The sequence below is a fragment of the Actinia tenebrosa genome, unplaced genomic scaffold (assembly GCF_029948245.1).
Source record: "Actinia tenebrosa isolate PJP-AT-01 unplaced genomic scaffold, QUT_ActTen_1.0 PGA_scaffold5__44_contigs__length_20552954, whole genome shotgun sequence".
NCBI lineage: Eukaryota > Metazoa > Cnidaria > Anthozoa > Actiniaria > Actiniidae > Actinia > Actinia tenebrosa.
The window spans coordinates 911016-936189 of record NW_028292582.1 but is presented as its reverse complement, the minus strand read 5'-3'; the positions used below and the strand labels follow the sequence as shown (position 1 = coordinate 936189).

The following is a 25174-nucleotide window of genomic DNA, read 5'->3' as shown; positions in this document are numbered from 1 at the left end:
CAGAATTGCGAGTTTTTAAATACCGTACCTATTTTATGTTATTAGTATTATCATATTAAGTGATATATATTTCTTCGTGTATTCCGCGTTTTAGAATATTCCGCCATTCCGCAGTTCTTCCGTTCCGCGTCGAAAGCGTTGAGTATAATCGCGCAAGGTTTTATGGGTATGCGATACACATGAACAAGATGGCAGAGTTTGAAGGGAGATGAAAATTGCTATTTCTTTACGGTAAGAAACGTTCAGAACCTTAAAAGAACCCTTAAAATATTGAATTTAAATGTTTTATCTTCTCTGTAAGGCTTTTTTTCTGATATTTGTGGTCTTGTCGTTAAATTAGCGACCATTAATTGTGACACGTGTGAAGTCGCTCGTCGCTGTAAAACTTGTTTTCAAGCATCCATTTTGTGTTCGTAGAATGGGTTTTAATCGTTGAACAGGCCTAAAGAAGGTTATTAATACTTTTTCAGATATCTTTGTTCAATTTACAATGTCTTTGAAAGTATTTCTTAAACTTATTTTCTTCGTAGTTTGAAGACAAAAACGTGTACTCACGTACCCCTCCCTAGAAAGCATAAAACCCAACGCTATTTTTGGGTTTGTTTTGTGGCAATATATTTTTTGAAGAATTAAGCTTATAGAAAATATACAATAGCGTGTTTATATCACAGTACAGAGACATGCTTGTGCGTTTTATATTCCTTAAAAATGCAATGGATAAGGCTCATCTAAGGCTCGTAATTTACCTATTTATACGCGTGTTCTTTAATGGATAACCATGCAATTTAAAAAGATATGTATTTTTAATTGTTTAAATAGTGACAAGTGTAACATGGCTTTTATACATGAAAGGAATGGAAGTTGGTAGCTGACTATTGAGATATATGAAGGATATATAGGTAATTGCATTAGCAGTGTTGCTAAAAAAAATGTTGAAAGTAAAGGTTTCGGTATTGGTTTTTATTAAATGTTGATACTGATTAATTTGGGATTCCTGTGTTATGCTGATTTTATTCTGTGCAACTGTTGCATGACTAGAAATACCAAGTGAAAGCTGTGATAAATAACATGGTTGAATTTTATGAAAACACGGCTTACTGTACTTGTCTTAAACAATGTACACCGTACTATTGACCAAGTACAACTACGTGGTTCCATTTGTCATCATCTCTTTGATGTCGCATCGCTTACTCTTCGGTGAGAGGGAAATTTTAATATTTAAGTCGTGATTGGTTCCGAAGTTTATCTATTGTTACAGACTTACTTACACAATTCGATGACATAGTGGCTTCGCCTCGATGAGGCAGCAGCCACAAATAATGATTGAAAAATGTATGTTTTAAGCCTTGAGACCACAAGAAAAGCTGTTCAATTTAGCAACACAAATATAGCAATACAAATAAAGGTCATTTTGTCTAATCCTACTTGCAGGAAAAGCTAAATAAATAACAAATAATTGGTGTAATATGCCTTTCATTTCATGAATCATTCAGCAATTAAATAAATTATCAATAGGAAAATTACAGATGTTGAGGGAAAGTGTTTGATTTATCGATTTAGAGATGTGTGAAATTTGAGTTTTTCTAGAATGTAGAAATATATGATTGCTTGCAAAAACTCTGCTAAAATGAAAATAATTCAAGTTTTTGCTTCAAAATATTATTTCAATGCTTCTATAGTTCACAGTTTTTGCTCCTTTGTGGTTGTATAACTAGTGACATCCCATTTTTACTGTTGGCTGTCGTGCCTTTAAGTTAACCTTTATAAATGAATCTTTAGTTATAAAACTATTTTAGGTGTATATTATTTTAGCAACCATTAATACGTACTATTGGGGTAATTGCCCTATATATTTCACTATGACCTCACAACAAAACAATCTATTGTTCAAACGCAAAGGATCATGGTCGTCAGAGGGGGTCAGATCAACGCAAATTCACCAAAAATTGTTCTAAAACCCGTATCAATCCACAAAGAGAGGTAGAATAGCCAGCAAACTCTCAGAATATTTTTTAATACATACTAACACATATTATATCTGAAAACCAGGCCATTTTGGATTAAACTTTTTCACTAGTAGCAAATTTTGTTGAATTTTCAATTGGATTTGGCGATTCTATCCCCCACATAAACAAGCAGTGACTTCATAGTGAAATAGGGCAATTGTTGTCCATAAAAATTGATCTCATTAATTTCCCAAGTCTTGGTTTTATAGTTTTCTCTCATTTTCCCCATTCTTTGGAATTTTTCTCTAATATTTTTTGCTTTGTGGATCGAAGGATGTTTTCTGTGATTTCTGATCCAAAACTATTTTGGCTGGTCATCAAGGCTGTCAATTGAGCAGACATTAATTTAAGCAATGGACTCGACTGACACATGGAATCAGTCTTGATATAGATCAACACATTATTAATGATTTCCTTTAATTTAATTTCAGGCAAGTAACCATATCTGGAGATAATTATGAATGATTTACTCTGCTCCCCCAGTCTTTTTGATAGCTGTATTTGCTGGTATGTTACATGCATTACTCCTGCACATTAAGATAGCAAACATTCTTAAGCAAAACATTGCTACAGTACAGGCCAGAAGTTTTTCAGGGTCCCCACCTGCGGGAAATGGACGGGCTCTGCTTGTTAGCGTGTGCTTAATTTATGCATGAAGTGTGGACCCCATTCGTATGAGTGGATTATTCTTTTGTAATATAGTTTTTTTGTTTTGGCTAACAAACCCTAGGGACCTAGCTTAAGCAAAGAGGTCATACTGTATGGAATCAGTCTTGATATAGATCAATACATGAATAATGATTTCCTTTAATTTAATTTCAGGCAAGTAACCATATCTGGAGATGATTATGAATGATTTACTCTGCTCCCCCAGTCTTTTTGATAGCTGTATTTGCTGGTATGTTATGTGTATTACTCTTGCACATGAAGATAGCAAATATTCTTAAGCAAAACAGGTTTCATGAGTGAGTGCTGCTCATCAAAACTGAAACATTTTGGATCTAAACATTTGATTTGCTTGCTTTCTCTGAATATCATTTCATTGTTTACAAAATACTCACAGTTTAGTGTTGTGTATGGAAGCATTACACTTGAAAATAACATTTGGATGAAACCTGCCATGCTTAATTATGTACATGTTGAGACAACTTGAACAGGAGAGTTCTTATCCAATTTTTGAGATTGAACTTAATAGTTTGTTTTTTAGTGAACAATAATTTTCATTCAAAGTACATTAGCCTGTGGCCTTGAATATAAGCATTGTTTGATTGGTTATGTGAATACTGAGACTGTAAGAAAAGGTTGTGGCAGTGAATGGGACACACAGAGAGGTTTAAGACCAAAGTGTAAGAATATAATGGAGTCAGATAGCAATGGCTTGTGATGGAGCCAGTGAATGGTAGAATACTGGTTGTAGGGGTCTTTACTCAACCATATGGAATTTTTGATGGGCTAAAAGTGAGAGGGCTTATTTTAGGGGGGGGGGGGGGATTGACTGGAAAGGGAAGTGGAGAATGAGATTTTTTAATTGATTCCTATTATTTTCCCAGTCATCTTTTATGTATGTACATCATTAAAATGAACACAAAATGCCAATAGGTAGGCTAATAATCAAGGGGGCCTATAACTGGAAGGATATTTGCATTGGTAGTTTAGGGGGCTATGATCAGAATTTTGTAGTATGAATCTAGAGTGTGTATGTCCCTGTGTGTATAAAATACAATAGGCATGCATTATAAAAGTAAATGCCAGAAGCCATTTTCTGTGCATAATTTATTTGTTTGATATTTCGATCACTCTCCAGTGATCATCATCAGAATGAATTATAATTCAAAGTTCAAGTTATTATCATTAGTTCAGAAGTCCCAACGGGATGCTATGTCCTTGTTCATTAAGTGAGGGTTTTTGTTCTTTGATAAACAATGCTTCTTTCACCTTTCTAATTCTGTAATGGTTGTGTCCTTCACTAATTTCAAAAACATTTATGCATACCGGCGGATGTCCTGTGTTTTGAGCATGCTGTACGAGTGCCGATTTAGCATGCATATTTAACAATAGCAAGACTGCATATTCTGCTAGAATATACATGTAAAGCTATCTGTTCAAAATGGTCTTTAATGTTCACATTTTCTTACTGTTTGGAAAGATCTTGTTACAAAACAGAAGATTCAGTAATTTATGTGACAAGTGTGCAGATGGTGATGACTTCTAATAAGTTAGGATTTCTAAGAATTTTCCAAATTCATAGGCAATAGATTATTTTGGTCAATTATTCTTGCTTTGATTAAGCTATTCAAAATAGTATTTTCCGTAATCAAAGATCAGTTCTAAGGGATAAACTTGTAATGTTAAAGTGCAACTGAACCCAAAATATTCGCATTGGTTATCAAAAGATATTGAATTTATAATAAACATAGTGTTATTTTTTTTCAAATTGGGTAAAAGCTCGATTCGTAATATAAATTTGAATTTGGCGCCCTTGCCGAATTTAGAGGTTCCTCGTGCAATTTAGGGGCCTGGGTCGAGTGACGTCAGCTAAGGTACGCGAACTAGCAAGCTATACAAAGCTATAGTAAAGTAAAGGCATCGTTCATGCTTGTTGCTCCCTTGTATTCCTTGTTATCGCTCGAAACATCGAAATCTTCTGGAAAACAACATAAATGGAAATGTCACTAAGCTGTTCGGATACTGAGAGCTCTTTAGGCTCTTTTATTGGTGATATATCGGATCTTGAAGAGGAATTTGAAGAGACAACGGTTGACGCGTCGACAACCGCCAAATGTTCATCTACAGCAGGAGCTGAACTCGATGATGTAGACGAAGGCGCTTATCAGGATGAGCCCATAGCAAGTGATCAGTGGATGGACCAATATAACCAGAGGCAAAAGGAAATCGAAGAGCTTGAATCAGAGCTAAAGAAGCGACTTACCGGCGAATTGCCAGCTAGCGATTGGTAAGCGAGAAACTCGTGGTCGCATTCAACTCCTAAAGTTAAGAATTATGTGAAACGTAAACACAGATTTTTTTAGCAAACTTATTTATTCTTTATTTATTATTTATTATTTATTTATTTATTGAAGGTGCAAGTGCGGAAGTTGTGCAATCACGAACCTCCAAAACATAAGCGAATGTTACTGTTGCACGGAAATAGAAGGTTGTGTTGAATCCCTCACAACAGATCTGGTACGACAAGAATTGTCACCCGAAGTTGAACTTTCCTGTGTGACTCAACATCCTGGATTCCAACCGGTTTGCCTCAACAAGTGGAGTTTGAGAATGGCTGCCGACAGATTCAAGACGAAAAATAAGCAGAAATATCGTCAAACAGGATCTGAAGAAAGGTAAGAATGTGTAATATTGTTCAGTGCGTGTCCCTTACAGTAGTTAAGACTTACTCACGTTTGACGTAAAAGGTTGCTTTACATTCATTTCGGAATAGCCGTTGTTGTTGTTGACAACATTATTATGAGATGTAGGTCTAAAGAGCTATCTATTTGTTTGTTTGTTTTTTGAAAGCGAGAGTTCTTTCGCCCTTCCATGACCCTCCCATGGCATTTTCACGTACATACACTTCTCTCCACTACTAGTCAACACCTATATAAAGTGGAGAAGTGTTTATGTTGTCTTGGAATCTATTCCCTAATTTATTTCCCGTTCCCTTCATAGGTTTTTGAGAAGTATCACTTATAGAGAATTTTCGCGCCTCATTCATGGCTGGCTTGGATCAAGGAGAATTCCTTTACCAGCATGTGCGTACCTCGCCATACGAGATGCATTTCCTCTTGGTACAAGTGAAGTAACTTACACCGGATTTGATTTGGATGAAGAATCATAGACTCAATGTTTCTGCAATTACTCTTATTTATTTCTTTTTTTAACTGATGAATGTTTTTACTATAAATCAGTAAAATAAAGTATACTTTTTACAGCTTTATGAAGCTTTATCAAATACATAATATTATATACAAGTTTGATGAACTGGACCCACTATCGGTTGTAAAAAATGTCAGTTTCAAAACTCAGAACATAGAACCTTAGACTGAAATGGTACACGAGTAGCACAGCAAAAAGTCTCTGGTGTATCTCAAACTATTCAGAGGTTTACTATGTCATTTTCCATTCTGGTTCCAGCTTCTATGTTACTGAAATAGGCAATAATTTCACAATGGTCCTAAGTTTTGGCATTTGGTTTTCCTATTAAATAGTTTGTTTGATGGTATGGTGCATTAAATGAGAAAATTAATGCTATTTTGTTAATTAAGAACTGGAACAAAAATTGATTACTGTACATATCATGCTAATAAAAATATTTATGTTTTGTTATTTCTTGGACAATCTTTAACTTTGTTATGCCCCTTCATGGGTTGCTGACATTGTCTGCACTTCGGGGGTGCTCTATTTGCAGGAACTTCATGTTGGACCTGTGCTTGGTTCTGCAATGCTATGAAATAGATACAAGGTTTTCAGAATAATGCATATAGGCATTATAAGAATAAAAAAATACTAGGCCACCCATACCTGGTGTAGTGGCAGGCGTATCAGCAACTTCCATACTTCTTCTTTCCAGTCTTTTTTGAATGGCTTCAGCAACAGGCTGCTTTTGAAGTACCGAGTTCATAGGGGATGGAGTCATTTCTTGTAGTTCATCTCTGGCACTTCTAATTTCTTCTTTGCTGCTTGTCAGGAAGGTGTCATACAATTCCTCTACATAATCTGTAAAATAACACTTGAGGGTGAGTTTATTTGTTATCGCATCACATTTATTAAAGTTTTGTTGGGAAATATTATAACTATTAAACACCATTTCTTACCAAAGTTTTGGGTGATGCACACATTCCTCACTGTGGCCTCCCCGTTTTTGAACTTTGGATATGACACCCTCAACTGCTCAGTCCCATCAGCTTTGTACTTAACTTCTCTGTATAAGTTGGAATTAAAGTGGAGAATGGCTAAGATGTGTCTAAAAAACAAAAATTACATCTAAATTATACCCTCTGGTAAACACAAAATAAGTGCAACAGAAAATGTTAAAGGCAGAATACAATTACTATTATCTAAGCAACTACATGTAACTGCATCGCCTACAAATAACATAGGATGAAACTTAGGGTTATAAATCTCTTGCAGCATGTTGAAGTGCAGGTCAATATGGGGACCAAACACTAGCTGTCAAGAAATCAAAAGTCTTTTGTTTTGACCCTCATATTGCTAAATATGCAAGAGGTCGAATACCTAGAAATAAAGAAAACACACAGTCTGAATAAAATGGAACTTGGAAACACAAAGAGTACCTGCTGTACATTCCAACATATGAGTATGCGATCATTTTGGGTGCGAAATAATTCACGACGGAGTGGAAACCTTCCAAACCACTTGTTTGGTCCAGAGGAGAGGCTTGTTTTATTCCTCTAATGAGGCTTGGTTTCGACAGTGCAGTTACTAACTTGTCATGGGCTGTTGAACCTACAGTACACATACACACTGAAATGACAACATTGCACAAAGTAACAAAACAACGGTCATAAGGTAATAAAGAAGATAAATGTAAAGATTAAAAACAGGACAGAAAATAACATGTGTCCTTGATAACAGAGTGTGTGCAAGGGAAGAATTGACTGTACCCAACTGCTTAGACAATAGTCCATTTAATATACACTTATTTCAATAAAGTTAGTCACCTGAAAAGCTATGAAGCTGAGGCCCACAAGGATTATGGGTAGATACATTTTACACTTCCAACCGCTTGATAACTATTCATGGACTTCTGAATTTTTTACCGGTTACAGTCTCACCTCTTCTGAGTATCATCGAGCTGCAGTTTGTATTGAAAAAGCTTTGTATATATATCCTTTTTTGATATGAAAAGTTTCCCATGACACTCAGTGATCTCAGCTTTCTAGGTTTTTGGTGACTAACTTTATTGAAATAAGTGTATCCATGGTATAACAAACAATAATATAAGGTCTTTTTTCTTCAGTGATACCTTTTTCTAACCAGGTTCTATTTCTGATCTCCCTATGGGCACACTTGTTGAACAAAGGATCAACAAGGTCACTGTGCACATTGATTACATGGCTAAAGAAGGACTTAAACTTTGCCCATATAAGATTACCATCACCACTATGTGTTGATTGTGCACTCCAATATAAGTGGTTCTCACAGGGCCTTATCCAATCCTTTAGAACTTCACAAGCCTTTTCTTTGGTCAATTTAGAGAGTACTTTCCTTATTTCTGTAAGAAAGAATAAAATGTTATACAAATACATTATCTTGATCAATTCACACACTGGCAGCAGCTATTACTGTTGAGTCGGCATTGAGATATTCTTTTGTTCAAAGAAACATGCAAGTGAAGCTATACTACTTGAAGCTATACTATTTGCCTGCTTCCATAATAACTGCAACTTAGAGCAACATCAGATCTGCCAACAATGCACATAGTGTCAGCAAGGCACCTACTTTTTTTTAAATGCCATAAGTCAAAGTAGTGTTTAATCTGGGTCAGTACTTTATTCATATGGCATGCAATTGTTGTATGTCGATCTGATACGAATGTGGTAATCCCCAGGCCACACGTCTCCAACAAGTAATTCATACAGTTCTTAAATCCCATAAATTCCATTGCATTACTGGATTCTGCTTGGTTTCTCTAAACACAATGACAATGAAAATAAAATTGACATGAGATATATCATATGCACACCATGAGAAGTGTCTAAAGTTAGTGTCTGAAATCTGTAACAATAGTTTGGTAGTGGTTGGGATGTCCTCCTTGGACGAAACAAATGAGATATGTACAGTAACAAATAATTATGTGCATGAGAACTGTAATTAAGAAATAAATTACCTGAACTAGTGAAAAGTGTATTATTTTTGGCATGTTACAACACAAGATGGTGTAGGCCCCATATTTGGCATTATGCCCCATACTGTCGTGACGGGCATCCCCTGCCACTGTTAGACCATCCTTCACGTCCTTCAGTTTGTCAAGCAGTCTTGACTGGTATCTTTTCCAGTGAAGGTGAATCACAGGGAACAGTTGATTCTAAAAATAAGTAAGTAATTAATAGTCATTACTTTCAATAGAAATTTCTTTATGAAAAAACTTTAAAATGTTTTACAGTGCAGTACAGCTACTGGTTTTACTGTACTGCAACCCCAAAGTATTTGCCAACAACCCCCTCCAATCTCTCATTGATTACACTGTCAAACTCTCGCATTGTTCAAAGGGTCCAACTTGATAATTACATGCCAATACTCACTCTTTGGTGCTTGAAGAATGATCTCAGGGAATGGCAACCTAGACCCATGTGTGCAAAGATCTGGAACACTTTTGAAGCTGAACCCCCAGCAAAGAGTATAGCCATAGACAAAAGAAGATTTCCTGCAGGTCCTCTTTGGCCAGATGTAAATAACATTGAGGGCTGACTGTGCCAGGTAAACTCTTTCTTAGGACATTTTGGTTTCCTACATGTGGTAGAAATCACTACTTCTGTTCCATTTTGGTTAGCCTCCACCATGGGACCATCAGCTTTACAAGAATGGCAGAAGCTGAACAGAAGTAGAAGTTGTGACAGGAAGACAATGTGCTTTGGCTCTGTCCGTACGTTTTTCCCATGCATACTCAATCTGAAAGCAAAGGTAAATGGGAATATTATTAATATACAGAAGGATATCAATATCAAACAGTTGCAAAGACAACAATCAATACTTTTCAGATTTATCAGCTATTTCTTCTTCTGTTAATGGTTCTTCTTCGGATTCTGTTTCCGTCATATAAGAGTTATCATCATCATCGTCGTCACTTGGACAAGGAAACTCATCTTCCATATTATCTTCTTCACTGCAACAATCATCCCAGTCACTTTTCTCTGTTTTCACAGTTCCATACTGATCATCTTGATCTGTGAGGTCTTTGCTTTTCTTGAGGGCTGTGATTTCAGCTTCTAACTGTAATACTAAGGCAGATGGAAATGATCAGTGAATATTAGTGATGAAAATTCTACACATTGAAATATGATTTATAATAAAATGTAGGTATCTCCAATCAAACACAAAAAATGGCTTATGAAAAATCAAGATAATTAATTTGTAAACTGATGCAGTATATAGTATCGATACAAACATTTTTATTATTTCATTCTATATATGTTACATGAAAAGTAAAACATAAGCTTACTTCTCTGATTTGCACATTCTAGTTGCTCCTCCTTTTCATCAACTTGATTCTTCTTTATTCGCCACCTCTGCCTCCAGCATGTTTTTTCCTTTTTCAGTCTTGAGCAGGACTTACATGACGTTTTGGTTTTCTAATAAGGTAAAAGAAAAGACTCAGTACACGTAAAATAAACTTACTCTGTTTGCAGTTATTAGAGAACACCTACTGTACAGTAGCCTACAGCTTCCCCCCATACCATAACTAACAATAATTCTTACCTCTGGTAAACTTAGCTTTACAGGCATCGGATTGGTACTAACATCCAGGTTATCTTCCTGTTCTGACAACGCGGGCGAAGAGGCAGTTGTGTCGTTGTTTACCGGTACCGTCGGAGGTACCGCAAGTGTGTCTTCTCGTTGTTCTAGGTGGACAGAGGCAGCTTCATTGCTGGTGTTGGTTCTATCCTTACTCGTAGATGGAGCTTGCACCTCTAGTTCTTTTTGTTGGTCATACTCATCTAATGCAGTCTTTATTGTCTACAAATTAATAATAATTTCTGAGTTTTGCAATCAAAAGCAAGAAGCTTTGAAGTATTAGCTTATATCTCACCTTGCGTCTTTTTCGTTGGCTGATTCCTTCGCTCTCGAATGAAGCACCAGCTTGTAGTGTAGGATACACACAGACACCAAATTCATCCCTTTTCAGACGAGGAATTTGTGGCTTTTCATGCCCAGGCAATAGTGCATATCTTATGGATAAATCCTCTGGTCGAAAGTGCTTTGAGCAGATGGAAGAACCCTTCGATTCAAAGAAATTTTTCCGCTTCTGGTTGACAAACTTCACCCAGGTTCTCCGCCGCCTCTTTGCTTCTGGCCGATTATCGTTAAAAAAGGGGATCGCAAATAAAAATATTCCTTCTTTGGGGTTTGGGGTACTACTACAACCCCAAACGACACACCGATTCGGCATATTTCGCTTAAATTTTGCTATACATACTCTTCAAAAAACTCTCTTTTCACATTATTTGGCTTGTGTTCTTCACATCGGCATCGCTATCCTACCTTTGTATACGTCACAATAGTCTCGATCCAGGCCCTTGACTAGAACCGTGGTTTTCGGATGTCAACGCAAATTTCGTAAAAATTTAATACTTTCAAAAATTCACCATAAATCGAGCTTTTACCCAATTTGAAAAAAAATAACACTATGTTTATTATAAATTCAATATCTTTTGATAACCAATGCGAATATTTTGGGTTCAGTTGCACTTTAAAGAACTATGCATCTGATCAATGGCTTCAACTTTTATTTACCCGTGGTAAACCAGTTATAAAATACCTTTGTTTTTTCCCTGTCCTGATTCCTCCCCTACAAAATAGACAAGTTACGCACTAGTACCCAGGGGTCTTCAGGACATTACCCAAGTAACCTTCGCGGGCTTCTGCTATAGAGTTCTGGTCTACAGTTTAATCAATTGGCATGTACGAGCTGTCAATAAATAACACCATGTTGCCAAATGATTAAAAGAGGGCAGAACCAGCCAATCATGTGACGTCAATTGATGTTTTCTCGCATGTGGTTTTTCGTAGACAGCCTAACTAGAAATATCAATACTGTACTTGTAAAAAAGGATTCGAGTCAATTTCTAAGCGATTACTTCAAAGCTAATATTTCTAATAATTTTCTATGAACTTCATGGACAATAGTACCCAGAGGTCTTCAGGGCCTTACCCAAGAGACCTTTAGTCTACAGTCTGATCAATTACCTTGTACCAGGTGTCAATCAATGTCATTGTCGCAATGATTATGAAAAGGCAGAAATATAAGATCATGTTACAGAAATTTATAACTACACATGCTCTATTTCGTTGACTGGTGTAATTAAAGACAGCAGAACTAGGAATATTTATTAACCATCTTAATCATAAACAAAATTTTTTAAGCAAGGTGTTAATGACTTCTAAGCAATTCATGGGCAATAGATTATTTTGGTTAACTATTCATGATTTGATTCAGCTATTTAAAAGGATAATCTAGTCGTGTTAAATAACTACGCGCCTGATCAATGGCTTTGACTTTTAGATTTTTTTGCAAGCTGAAATGATTCTGATTACTTGATGCTATATTTTAAAGGTTATTTGGCTCTGAATATTTTGAAGCATTGTAAACTGATTTAGATTTTGAGATGGCAATATGACAAAATTTTGATGACTGGTGGGAGAAAATGTATATTGCATATTATGTAGTTCCAGAAATTATCCATCTCCATCAACCCACCCCCCCCCCCCCCCCCCCAAACACACACACAGAAAGTCCAAGGCATGGAGGGTTAGAGCAAGAACAATATTACAGACTTTGTAAGACAGGTTAATAGAATTTTCAGGGCTAGGGGGGTCTTTTAAAAACATTGCTCCATAGTGGGGGGAGGGTATGGATTATTTCTGTTCTCAAGGAAGGATAAATATTGGAGAACCAAGAGAAAAACAGGTTGAGTTTGCTTGAATAGGCCCTTTGCAGCTAAGCAATCACGTGCTGATTAATTCACTGAGAGCGAATGAATGAACATTTTGATTTCCATGGGTGAAATTTACTGGACTGCAAACAAACTTTCTACAACCTGTTTCAAGAGATCGTAATAAAACTGCATTTCGTAACACACTGGATACACATGTTTTCATTCAGTTCTTTACAAGTAACTAAAAAGAATCACCAATTTAATGTAAAAACAAAAATTTTGCAGTCCAGTACAGACACGTGACCGTTAACTGCAAAGGGCCTATTGTGTGCCAGACAAACCTATTATTTTAAATAATATATTGTGAGGCTTCAAGTGCCACCACAATGAATATCTTCAAGTTTTACTACTTAAACACATGCTAAGGTACAGAACTTTAAAGAAGAAAACTGGCATTTCATTTCTTGTTAGCATTTTCGGTCCTTAAGATATTCAAGCTTTAAGTTAAATGCTAATTAGGAGGTTAATGATGTCATATTTTCATCAGTATGTATCTGAGAGTATTTGATGAATGTTGTTCAAACTTTGAATTATAATTGTATTCAAAGTATGGAACATGTACAAACTGTAGTTGCTATGATAACACACTGGTGTCCAGGCCCCTTTTAGCCATTGCTTTTGTTATTTTTGTGGCTACTGCTTCGTGCGTGAGTGAAACACCAAAGTAAGCCCAAATTGAAAAATTATTTTAGTCCGATACACTTTCGGATATAGCCAATCAGATCATTGTTTTGATGTGACTACATAAAAACTGTAATAACTCTACAAATATTTAATCCAATGTCATTTAAACCTGGACGGACATTCATTGCTGGACATTGGTTACACACAGGTGCCAATCATGTGCCATATGACATCATCAATCACGTGACTACATTAAAACTGTAATAACTCTGCAAATATTTGTCCAATGTCAGTCAAACTTGTATGGATATAAATTGCCGGACATTGCTTACACACGGGTGCCAATCATGTGCTATATGACGTCATCAATCACGTGACTACATTAAAACACTAATAACTCTACAAATATTTGACCACTGTCAGTCAAACTTGTACGGACATACATTGCCAGACATTGCTTACACACGGTGCCAATCATGTGACATATGATGTCACCAATCACGTGACTACATATGAACTGTAATACCTCTGCAAATACTTGACCACTGTCAGTCAATTTTGGATAGACAAACATTGCCGAACATTGCTTACACACAGTGCCAATCATGTGTCATGATGTCACCAGTCACGTGACCACTTAAAAAACTGCAATTGCTCTATAAATATGTGATCAATGTGAGTCAAACTTGGACAGACATACTTTGCTGAACACTGCTGACACATCTCTCAATCATGTGACATACAACGTTACCAGTCATAAAATCTTTATGATGTTGAAAATTGCAGTAGCCACATGCGGTCTTTGACTGAGTATTTTTTTGTAAACCAGTCGTGAAACTTTATACAAACTGTAAAGAATGCCCTGAGAAAAAACTCTCAAGGCAATCAGTCAATCATCAATCTCTACTCACATGCAATGCTTAGTCCAGGAATTCAACCCTTGACCCTCAGAGGTGAGTGTACTACTGCTATGTCACCTTTGATCCCCCTCTTGTTAACCAATGGGTAGCTTGTATCCAAAAAATGTCATTACAAGGTACTTATTTCTTTGGTTTTGTACTTTCTAGGAGACTCCACTTCAGTGAACAACATTCAAGAGGCACATGTGAAATGTTACAGATAAGCCAAAGTAATAGAGTAAAAACATTACTATGTACAACACATATAGCACTAATTTCAAATATTGATGAAATCGTTTTGCTTCATTGTCGTACAATGCACTTTAATGTCAACTCAACCCATCTTTGTTATCAAGCTCACTATGGGTACTACTTTCCTGACATATGCACCTTCAAAATTGTAGAAAAGAAATTTGTTGATAATTTGAAAAACTAGCAATTAGGGCACGGCTAACTCACAGATCAGAAAACTGGAGAACTCAGAAAAACTCTAAGATCACGGTAGAGACCTAACCAAAACTACTTATTTATGATAGTCAGACCTCAGAGGTGACACATGAATTGATTTGTATAGTACTCCACAGCCGATTGCAATAAATTATGGCCATGGTTTGTCATGAAAGACTGAAATATTTGCACCAAGAATACTGCCAGACTACTTTACAGTCAGATATCTGAGAATCATTTATATCTAACTTTCACAAAGATATTTCAATCCGAAACTGTTTAGGTTTACAATATAGATATTGGGATATTAAGGTTTCATTAAAATCACTGGATACCGTCTCATTTAATTTCGTAATTTAACACAGTGCTTGAAAAAATAATGAGACATAAAGAGAAAAATGTTACAATGAAAACATTGAAGCTCGTAGGAGTCCACAATACATGTTGTAGTATGCTTTGTTTAAAGATTATCGACCCATCTGTGGTTGGTACTCATCTCTGATATACTAACACCTGTCTATAGTGAAATACCTACCTCTGGTGTACCTCTAGATTCAATCAATACAGGATACAGGTGAGTAACTGGTTTAAGATAAGTTATAACACTGATAATTATAGAATATAATAGAGAATATTGTACAGACAAATGTAGGTGTATTGTGATACAAAGAACAATGTAGGGTATACAATTTCGTTTACTATTAGTAGGAAAAGTAGAACATTATAAGAGTAGTTGAATAGCCCACTTCCAAGATATGCTTTGCTTGTTACATTTCAGGCTACATGATAAATTGAATTTATTCTTTTCTCCTGTCATGGATCACTGAGCATTGTACACAAAACTTCACACTGAATCCTTTGTGCGTTACAGGGGAAGCATATCTTAGAACTAGGCTATTGATAGTTTAGTGAGTAATGAAGCCATACTACTCTACTTCATAGTATTGATAAAAATTTCGTAACATTTAATTGGATTCATTTAAAATTATTAGTAGTAAATAATAAATCTAACTCTAAACCCTAAGTCAAGGTTTTGCCTGATGTATTTATACATTTACTGTATCTTGTATATCAAGTCCAACAAACCATGGTTGGCCACTCAAGCGAGTTCACTCAAGGTTTATTTTAATATATTTTAAATATTTGGAATTGAAAATATATTTATTTTACTTAAAATGATTCCTGTGCCTAATATAAATAATTAAAGTATTAAATGACTATAAATGACTATAAATTTTAATAACTATAGAATACACAGTGAGTCTTTGTTACAAGTTTCCTAGTGTTGGTTTCAAGCAGCTTCCAAAAAGGAAGATTGAACTGTGTGAGCTGTGTTATTTGTAACGTAGCAGGCATAGCTCATTTGGTTAGTGAGAGTCCACTGTGACTCCTGTGTCGTAAACATGTTCTCTTCTGCATATCAAATATAGCTGAAGTGCAATGTTTTCAAAACAAGGAAGCAGCTCCCAGGGGTTGTGTTACTTGTTAAGTCTGTTGGAGCTCTATCAGGTTGATAGGTCATGGCCTGCTGTAGGACAGGACTGTTTTTCTCTATTAAAGAAGAGGTGTTTGAGAGTCTAATGTTGAATGCATGGTTAAGGCTGAAAGAAGAGACATTGTCTAGTTTGTTGGAGTAGCAGCAGGTTGATAGATCATGGCCTGCTGTAGAACAGGACTGTTTTTTTCTATAGAGGAAGAGGTGTTTGAGAGTCTAATGTTGAATGCATGGTGAAGGCTGAAAGAAGAGGCATTGTTAAGTCTGTTGAAGCCCTAGCAGGTTGATAGATCATGACCTGCCTTAGGACAGGATTGATTTTCCTCTATAGAGGAAGAAGTGTTTGAGAGTCTAATGTTGAATGCATGGTGAAGACTGAAAGAAAAGACATTGCCTAGTCTGTTGGAGTAGCAGCAGGTTTATAGATCATAGCCTGCAGTAGAACAGGACTGTTTTTCTCTATTAGAGGAAAAGGTGTTTGAGAATCTTATGTTGAATGCATGGTGAAGGCTGAAAGAAGAGACATTGTCTATTCTGTTGGAGCCATAACAGGTTGATAGATCATGGCCTGCTGTAGGATAGGACTGTTTTTCTCTATAGAGGAAGAGGTGTTTGTGAATTTAATGTTGAATGCATGGCGAAAGCTGAAAGAAGAGACATTGTCTAGTCTGTTGAAGCCCTAGCAGGTTGATAGATCATGACCTGCTGTAGGACAGGACTTTTTTTCTCTATAGAGGAAGAGTCGTTTGTGAATTTGATGTTGAAGGCTGAAAGAGTAGACATTGGCCGTTGCAAAGGTTGTTAATTAATGTGGTATGGTTTGTCTTGTGAAAGTCATACTTTGCATTAAAGACTGTTGTCTTTAGTGAATGGGTTTAGAACATGTTTTCTGTAGTGATGAGTATTCCAAGGCAGTATTATATGACAGAATCATACCTAGTTTTGGTTCAACTCTTGGTACAACTCAGGGTTTATAGGTATCGTCGATTTTCCAGAACATAAAGATTGTTTCTGAAAGGAGATGCCAAGTGCAGATGATAAATTTCCTGAGTGAACTTGCTCCTTAAACTGGATATGATTCCTTATTTTTCTTGGGGTGACGCCCCAGATAGATTCGCCTGAAGAAGGTACATAAACGATTGGTCTTGTGACTGGTTATCTTTGTTCTTAATGCAAGGGTGTTATCTGTAGTGAATATTTTTGAAAGGTGTTTTCTGTAGTGATGGAGTTCATATCTTGAAGATGAATCTTTGAGCTTATGTCTTCATTTTAAGGACAGTGAAAATATTTTTGTCATTTTTGTTGTGAAGATGAGACAAATGGTATCCATAGTGTCATATTCGCTTACTTGCTAATGTTGATAAAGTAGGGCTGGATGATCCTGCTCTTTAATAAAATATTACATAAGATTCTTATAAACTTAAAATTTGTTAACTAAATTAATTTATTGGTGATTTCATAATTTAGTATAATTTTAGACTTGAATATACAAGTTTGAGCAATGTGATTGGTACAAGTGACCAGCGATTCTGAGATGATAATCTTTGCTGGAGTGGTGTTTAGGTTTTTCAAAGTTTGCCAGAATGGAAGTAATATTAAAACATTTTTTATCCTGAATTTCGTTTTTTGTCTGATATCCAAGTCTAAAATTATACTAAAACAAATATTCCCCTCAGGCTCAGTGATTATGGTGAATGTTCACCTCTCTGCTTGAAGACTCACTGCTCAACATATTTTCACTGATAATCACTTCACCTTTGGTAAATAATTGTTACATATTGAAAAAAAATTGAATGCAGTACTTGAACATTTGATGCAGTTTGTTTTTTTAATGTATGATCCCATTTCACTAGATGACCATACTAAACTAGTGCTCTAATCAAATATGTTATAAACTAATAAATATCTTGATTAGCACCATTACATAGTAGCAAAGCTATAAATAGGCCAAAGATATTTACTAGGTGCATAAGACATTTAGTTATTGAACAAAATATATAAGAAATTTGTAAAGAACATTAGAATCATGAAAATAAGATAGACTTGATGCAACTCACTATTGAACATTATATAAGATGCTATACTAGATATAAAGGAGTGCTGCTGATTAAATATTGAGAATCAATGACTGTAAAAATCTTGGGTTTTTAGGGATCAAACACAAGCTAAGGTACCCAATCCTTGGGGCGTGCCCTATTAACCATTAATCAAGGTTTGTTCCTTCTTCAACATGTTACATGAAGTAATTGAGATATTGTTACTTTAATTGACTAAGCAGCTCCTGTATGTGATTCAGTTAAATATCATATAAGTCAACAAAAGCAAGAAATCAAACTATCTGATTATGAAGTAAAGTACAAGTCTTTTCGCAAGGTAAAAGAACATATTTTACCATGCTAATTTTATCCAATCAATGATTGGTTAAAACTCTTAATTGACAGTGGAAAAATGGATGGAATATGAAATAAGATAAAGGAACATGATCACTTCAGAACATGTAGAAAAGACTGTAGAAAAGACTTGTATGAGAGAGTTTCAGGTATTGGCCAGTTTGCTTCGTTTTTAATTGCTATCACCTCATGGTAGCCAAAGATGGATTAATTAAACATTAGAAAAGGCGATGCCAATACCTGAAAGTAATACTAAGAGTACTGTACAATATATATATAATATATATATGAAACAAAGTAATATTATAGTATGGTCGATCTAGCCCCTGTGCCCCTCTAAAATGATTAAACTAAATATAAAACATTCAGTGACTATTTACATCAGGGGTTCAAGTAAAAAGCACTAATTTAGTCTTGGGTAGTTCCAAGGTTTGAGGATGAAAGAATAAAGTAATTCTAGACACCCAAATGGAGACAAACAAGACGTTGTTGATACATGATACGACAACCCAATGATAAGCAGCCCAGTGACCAAAACATCTTCCAAAGTATCTGTGAGATAAGATGACAATGCAGAGAAAAGAATGCATTGGTTCCAGACACTAGAAAGAAATTGAAGCATGAAGAAAGTCTGTTATATACAATATGATTGTAAGCCCATTGAACAAATGATCTTCCAAGGCTTTTCTTACACCCTTTGCTGCTGTCTTCATGGCATACAAACTCCCTTCACATCAGAATCAACACTACATAGCTAATTTGTGCACCCCTAAGACAAAGTTCCTCCTGGCCGACAAGAATTTGTTGTCTACAGGATGCCTTACAGCGAGTGTTACAAAGTCTAGATAAAAGAAACAGGAAGACCTATACAAGATAGAATTAAAGAGAACACAAGAGATTGCTGAACATGAACACAAGACCAGTTATTGTCTTGGCTAGGAAGATGTTGAATGAGTAGATAGAGACCCCCATCAATATAATTATACGCAGAGTCAAGGAAGCCATTTAGTCCTAATAACATTAATTGGGACAGTGGTAAAGGAATCCCTGAAGTCTGAATACCAACAATAAGAAAACTCCCTGAACAGAGACACAACAACCAAACAGCAAATCTCAGCATGAACTGACAACCAATCAAAGTGCAAGATGTGCCAGCAAGTGCTATATGAAGACACACCATCCAGTCTACACCATCGCGAGATCAATAGTGTAGCGTGATGCAAGAAAAGAGTACAGAGGAAATAATGCTTTGGTTCCAGACACTGTAGAACAGTAGAAGTATGAAGAGAGTCAGTGAACCATCATGATTGTAACCCTATCAAACAAGTAATCTCCCATGGTGTATCGTGATGCAAGAAAACAGTACAGAGAAAAGAATACATTGGTTCCAGACATTGTAGCACAGTAGAGTATGAGGCAGTCAGTGAACCATCATGATTGTAACCCTATCAAACAAGTAATCTCCCATGGTGTATCATCATGCAAGAAAACAGTACAGAGAAAAGAATACATTGGTTCCAGACACTGTAGAACAGTACAGTGTGAAGACAGTCTGTAAACCATCATGATTGAAACAACTAATCTCTCATGGTGCATCATGAAGCAAGAAAACAGTGTAGAGAAAAGAATGCATTGGTTCCAGACACCGGAAGGACAATAAAAGCCTGAAAACAGTGAGTGAACATGATTGCAAGCCTAGCTATTGAAGAAGTGCTTTCTTTGCAAGATGAAAGGAGGATGAAAATAATGTAAATCCAGACAACCTAATGGAGGAAACCCCAAGTGATAGTGTCCTGGAACAGGAAAAGGGAAAGACAACCTAAGATGAGCATAAATGTTGAGTTAACAAAGCAAAACAAGAGAGAACCTGCATGCTGGAAGCATAGGGATTTCTAATTGGAATTAAGTCGCTATGGCAACACAGCCAAAGCAATATCAAAACAATAATTTTCTATCATTTTGTATCTTAAAAACATATAAATAAAATTTTAAAGATTTAAGAACTAATCTTTTTTATGCATTTCACTTGCGCAATGGACTGAAAATCAGCCGCCAAATAGACAAAGATGAACGGCGTCGAATGCGCAATTTTTACTGAAATTTTGTTGAGTGAACTATAAACAAAAAATCACACGATCTTCTCATACAATTTGGAATTAATAGACACTTGTAATGTTTTGAAAGTTCTTTAACTGCACTTGCCTAAATGCAATTACAAGAACTTTCAAAACATTACTCATGTCTATTAATTTCCAAATTGTACTCGAGATCGTGCGATTTCCTATACAAACAATTGCCCTATTTCATTATGACGTCACTGTTTGTTTATGTGGGGGATAGAATCACCAAATCCAATAGAAACTTCAACTAAATTTGCTCCTAGCAAAACAGTTTAACCCAAAATGGCCTGGTTTTCAGATATAATATGTGTTAATATGTACTAAAAAATATTCTGAGCATTTGCTGGCTATTCTCTTCTCTTCGTGGATTAATACGGGTTTTAGAACAATTTTCGGTGAAGTTGCGTTGGTTTGACCCCCTCCGACGACCATGATTCTTTGTGTTTAAACAATAGATTGTTTTGATGTGACGTCATAGTGAAATAGGGCAATTATTCACCTCAGGCTCAGTGAATATCGAGAATAATGACCTCAACTTCATTTCTGTTATTATTCCCCGATATTCACTTCAATATTTGAATACTTGTTAAATAGTATTATGAGACATTTATTTAAGGACACAAATAGCAGGCACCTAAAGAATACCCACAATGCTTTGCATGTATTTATTCATTCTGTTTTCTAAGAAGCTGTGAGCACTGTACTGTTATGATTATTGATTGAACTTGCATATTTCACTTCCACTCAATAGCACACATTCACGTTGTATTTCATCTGATTTGATGGATTTGTGCATTTGTAGATATTTTGACATAGTGCTTTTGGAGAAGGTCTTGCCTAGTGCACATATAACCAGTCTTATAGAAAGAGTAGTTTGTTTTCTCATTTTTGCTTAATGTTTTCATTCAATTCAAAAGTGATGCTAAAAACTTGGCACTTTTTTTTCTAATTAAACATTTGAGAAGTTTCCTTTTGTTTTCCATTAGGGTTAGGGTGAGGCATTATATAGTGCTTTCATTATACCACCTATATACTGTAGCTAAGAATCTAGCATTTTTTCACGTTTTATGTTGTCAACACAGAATGTAAGAAATCATTAATAGATTAGAGTTCCTTTTGAGTAAGCAGTGATAATGATAATGATTTATACTAAAGATGTAGCGTGCCTGAGATACTTGAGAATTGAAAATTAGACAAAAGGTACACTTACCTTGCAGGATAATTGTAATTCTCTGAGCCATACGGAACATTATGACCTTATTATGCGTACTTTCTTGCGCATGCGCAAGGCGCCCACGTTTTAAAGATCCATTATTATGCAAATTAAGAGACAAGGTATATAACCACGTGCAGAGCCAAGACCAAGCCTCTTCTTTCTTTGTGTAAATGTGAGGAAGGAAAAGCATTTGGCATCAAACATGATCAGGGTGGGTCAAGAGGACTACCATGAGTGCCAAGTACGGTAGTAAAGCTAAAGCCAGGTAATCATAACACCGGGTGGGAAAATAAGGTCATAATGTTCCGTATGGCTCAGAGAATTACAATTATCCTGCAAGGTAAGTGTACCTTTTGTCTAATTTTCAATTCTCTTTCACCATACTCCATATTATGCCCTTATTATGCGTGTTCGAAGAATGATGCCAAATGATAAATAGCATAAGACATACGTGATTTGCATTTCATCATCTATTACTTTTATTAGATTGCAAATGTTGAGATTCTTGTAATCTGAAATCTGAATTCTTACAACGAATTGTATAGTTAAACTAGTCTTATGAAAGGACTAAATTCGCGAATGATTGATCGCTTCGAACAATAGGTTTATTATAGAACCTGTTGAACGTATTGACTGAAGACCAGTCTGCATGTTTGAGAATATCTACTAGTGATGCTCCCTTGAAAAGGGCATTGGACGTCGCTGCACTTCTGAAGCTATGAGCTTTGTAAATTGACGTGTCTATTGAAGCGTTATGCAAAACTAGTTTAAGCCAACGAGCTATAGTAGCAGAACCGACTGCCTTATGGGGCTTGATATATGAAATAAATAATTGGTTTACTACAGATTGTCCTGCGAAACGCAGGGGCTGCGATTCTTTGATATAGGAGAGTAAATGTGCTTTCGGACACAAGTCTAAGTCTTCAGCGAAAGCAGCAATTTCAACACGTAAATTAGGTTTGCCTGGACGTGAAGTCTTGAGGCGGTCTTTTACGACGAACACGATTTTGTCATCGAGAACTTTCATGTCTGAAAGGTTAAGGCTGTGAAGAGATTGGCATCTTTGGGCCGTAGACAAGGCGACTAGAGTGACAACTTCGGGATTGACTCGAATTCGAGTCGATAACCCTTGACTGATTGCAAAATCCAGCAATCAGAAGTGATCTTAGACCATTCATCAATCTTGAGAGCTAAATTGCCGGCCATTGTACAACTTGTTATAGAAGGTGTGACACTTACATTGGTCACTTGTCCTTGTATGAATCTTGTGTTTTGGTTTGGGGTTTGTTCTGGTTGAACGGGCGGCGTCGTAGTTTGTAGCTCTCGTAGTTGTCGCGATTGTCCCGAGCAGATGAACTCGGGTTTCTTCGGGATAAAAAATGATCCCTAGGCTTGTAGTTTTCGCGTTTGCGTTTTCGATTGCCTCCACTTCGATCATTTCCTGTAATTTTTGTGGCAATCCTGTTCGCTTTAGAGATGTCGTCTACATTCTTTGACCGGTCGTCGCCAAAGAGAAGCTCCGAGATTGGAGTGGATGGTGCACACAATGATTTATAACCTTTGCCTAGCTCGGGTTTAAGATGTTCTCGGCGCTTTAATGACATTTGGTAACCGGCATTGCCGATGAAAGAAATGGCCTCGGACAACAAGCCCACAAGATCTTTAGGATTCATTAGCTCTTTCTTTTTCTTGGCTTGAATCACAGTTTCAGTAAGTGAAACTATTACCTGGGCAGTCTTGACAACAGATTTTTGCACCTCTTGAAGTCCTAAGTCGGCCGTTTTGGCCCTGTGGGACAATTCGTTCCAAAGTGAAGTATTTACTCGTGGAACGCACAATAGCCCGCAATTTTCGGGAGTGCGATATTTATCCACAAGAGGTTTCATTCTATCCTCCTTTGGCTTCGAGGTGAACGATTCGTTCACTCGTTTGGCTAGGAAATCTAGCACTTTAGGACCTTTCGTTTCGTTAACATCACAAATCGACGGTGGAAATTCAGACTCTTCGGGATCCGCTTGTGAGTCAGAATCATCACTCGAAAGGTCATCGACTAGTGGATCACTAGGGTCAAACTCTTTACTAGAACTTTTGGGATCGTGTCCCGAGTCGGGAACAGAACTTGAACGTTCGATAAGCTGAGTCAGCTTGTCAATTTTTGAAGACATCTCATCAATTCCCAGATGATGATGCAGTTGGAGCAAAGTATCCTTCTTGAACAGAGCCGAGTCGGCTCGTATTGAAATATCTGGAGTATCATCCATCTCTTCATCGAAGAGCAAAGACTCATCTTCCTCGGCAACTTTCTTTCGTTTTGGAGAAGAGGACTTACTGGTGTTCTGCTTGTCAGTAGACATACTCATCGGCTGACAAAATATATACAGAATAAAGACAGAAATGGTTTAGGAAAAACTCGCTTAAGTGAAACGAAGCGAGAGCAAAACGAGGGCTTACCTAGTGCGATAGCACGAAGAAAGAAGAGGCTTGGTCTTGGCTCTGCACGTGGTTATATACCTTGTCTCTTAATTTGCATAATAATGGATCTTTAAAACGTGGGCGCCTTGCGCATGCGCAAGAAAGTACGCATAATAAGGGCATAATATGGAGTATGGTGAAAGAGAACAGAGTGTTGTAGTTGGGTCTATAAAAATGGCTCATGTAATGGGGGTGTCAGCATCAAGTGTCATGTTGAAAATATCTAATCTTTAGTATGGGTCCATTTAATGGTGGTGTCGACATTGAGTGGTATGTTAAAGATACATCGACCTTTAGTATGGGGTCATGTCATGGGAGTGTTGGCATTGAATGTGATGTGAAAGATGTTTAAACCTTTAGTATGGGCTGTCATTAATTTTATTCCTTTGGTCACTGTCTCTGTTTGTCACAACACCAACTACTGCAAAAAATGTTTATCATGAGGATCATAAACAATGCTGCAATAGGTCACAGGCTCAGCTGGTCATTCACTGCAAGTTTTAATGATCAAATCATAATAAACTTGACTTATAAATAAGCTTGAAGATTGACTGCAGCAAGCTAATTGAAATTACAAACATGTTTAGAGGTGTACAAAAAATGAGAGAGAAAAAGATTTCAAATCTACATGTACTTCATTTCTCTTCAACAATCTTGTATTAAGAAGAGTGCAATAGAGTGAAGTCATTAGACCTGTGAAATAGATGTTAGACTAATACACTTTAGTAGACCCAAATTCCATTGTTTTCTTTTGTGTCTTTTTGACTATTACATGTTGACTAGTATTTTTTATTTCACGGGTTAAATGCCTTCGCTCTAATAAAAAAGGCAT

At 36.4% G+C, this 25174-nt stretch overlaps 3 protein-coding genes and 1 long non-coding RNA gene across 6 annotated transcripts; 2 read left to right on the top strand and 2 right to left on the bottom strand.

Moving 5' to 3' along the window:
* Positions 1 to 170: 170 nt before the first annotated feature.
* On the top strand, positions 171 to 14844 carry LOC116304856 (uncharacterized). 2 transcript variants are annotated; one of them, XR_016121416.1, is made up of 4 exons: positions 171 to 231; positions 2438 to 2513; positions 2829 to 2904; positions 14371 to 14844. It is a non-coding gene; the product is annotated as an uncharacterized LOC116304856 (long non-coding RNA). The 2 variants fall into 2 exon arrangements; XR_004198107.1 differs by lacking the exon at positions 14371 to 14844 and having other exon boundaries at positions 2829 to 3179.
* Positions 4457 to 5912, top strand: LOC148906253 (uncharacterized). The gene is made up of 3 exons (XM_089038363.1): positions 4457 to 4959; positions 5087 to 5347; positions 5673 to 5912. Exons 1-3 carry the CDS (start codon positions 4667 to 4669, stop codon positions 5839 to 5841), a joined length of 723 nt encoding a protein of 240 aa, XP_088894489.1. The 5' UTR covers positions 4457 to 4666; the 3' UTR covers positions 5842 to 5912.
* Positions 5967 to 11318, bottom strand: LOC148906252 (uncharacterized). 2 transcript variants are annotated; one of them, XM_089038355.1, is made up of 11 exons: positions 10443 to 11318; positions 10186 to 10315; positions 9718 to 9964; positions 9269 to 9635; positions 8854 to 9051; positions 8466 to 8655; positions 7990 to 8238; positions 7298 to 7487; positions 6818 to 6966; positions 6525 to 6719; positions 5967 to 6447 (listed from the first exon to the last, which is right to left on the bottom strand). In XM_089038355.1, exons 1-11 carry the CDS (start codon positions 10467 to 10469, stop codon positions 6317 to 6319), a joined length of 2073 nt encoding a protein of 690 aa, XP_088894481.1. In that variant the 5' UTR covers positions 10470 to 11318; the 3' UTR covers positions 5967 to 6316. The 2 variants fall into 2 exon arrangements, with proteins under 2 accessions (XP_088894481.1, XP_088894482.1); XM_089038356.1 differs by having other exon boundaries at positions 7298 to 7469; positions 10443 to 11311.
* A 7483-nt stretch (positions 14845 to 22327) lies between the features above and the next one.
* Positions 22328 to 24869, bottom strand: LOC116297626 (uncharacterized). Its single transcript, XM_031705886.2, has one exon. It carries the CDS (start codon positions 24228 to 24230, stop codon positions 23115 to 23117), a length of 1116 nt encoding a protein of 371 aa, XP_031561746.2. The 5' UTR covers positions 24231 to 24869; the 3' UTR covers positions 22328 to 23114.
* Between the last annotated feature and the right edge of the window lie 305 nt (positions 24870 to 25174).

Excerpts from the sequence above, each read along its gene's own strand:
- LOC148906253 (XM_089038363.1), top strand. The coding sequence starts at position 4,667 with ATGGAAATGTCACTAAGCTGTTCGGATACTGAGAGCTCTTTAGGCTCT. Across the intron at positions 4,960-5,086 it reads GAATTGCCAGCTAGCGATTG|GTGCAAGTGCGGAAGTTGTG; the intron begins GTAAGCGAGAAA and ends TATTTATTGAAG. Across the intron at positions 5,348-5,672 it reads CAAACAGGATCTGAAGAAAG|GTTTTTGAGAAGTATCACTT; the intron begins GTAAGAATGTGT and ends TTCCCTTCATAG.
- LOC148906252 (XM_089038355.1), bottom strand. The coding sequence starts at position 10,469 with ATGCCTGTAAAGCTAAGTTTACCAGAG. Across the intron at positions 7,488-7,989 it reads TAGAACCTGGTTAGAAAAAG|TGTGTATGTGTACTGTAGGT; the intron begins GTATCACTGAAG and ends TTGTCATTTCAG. Across the intron at positions 6,720-6,817 it reads GTGCATCACCCAAAACTTTG|ATTATGTAGAGGAATTGTAT; the intron begins GTAAGAAATGGT and ends GTTATTTTACAG.
- LOC116297626 (XM_031705886.2), bottom strand. The coding sequence starts at position 24,230 with ATGAGTATGTCTACTGACAAGCAGAACACCAGTAAGTCCTCTTCTCCA.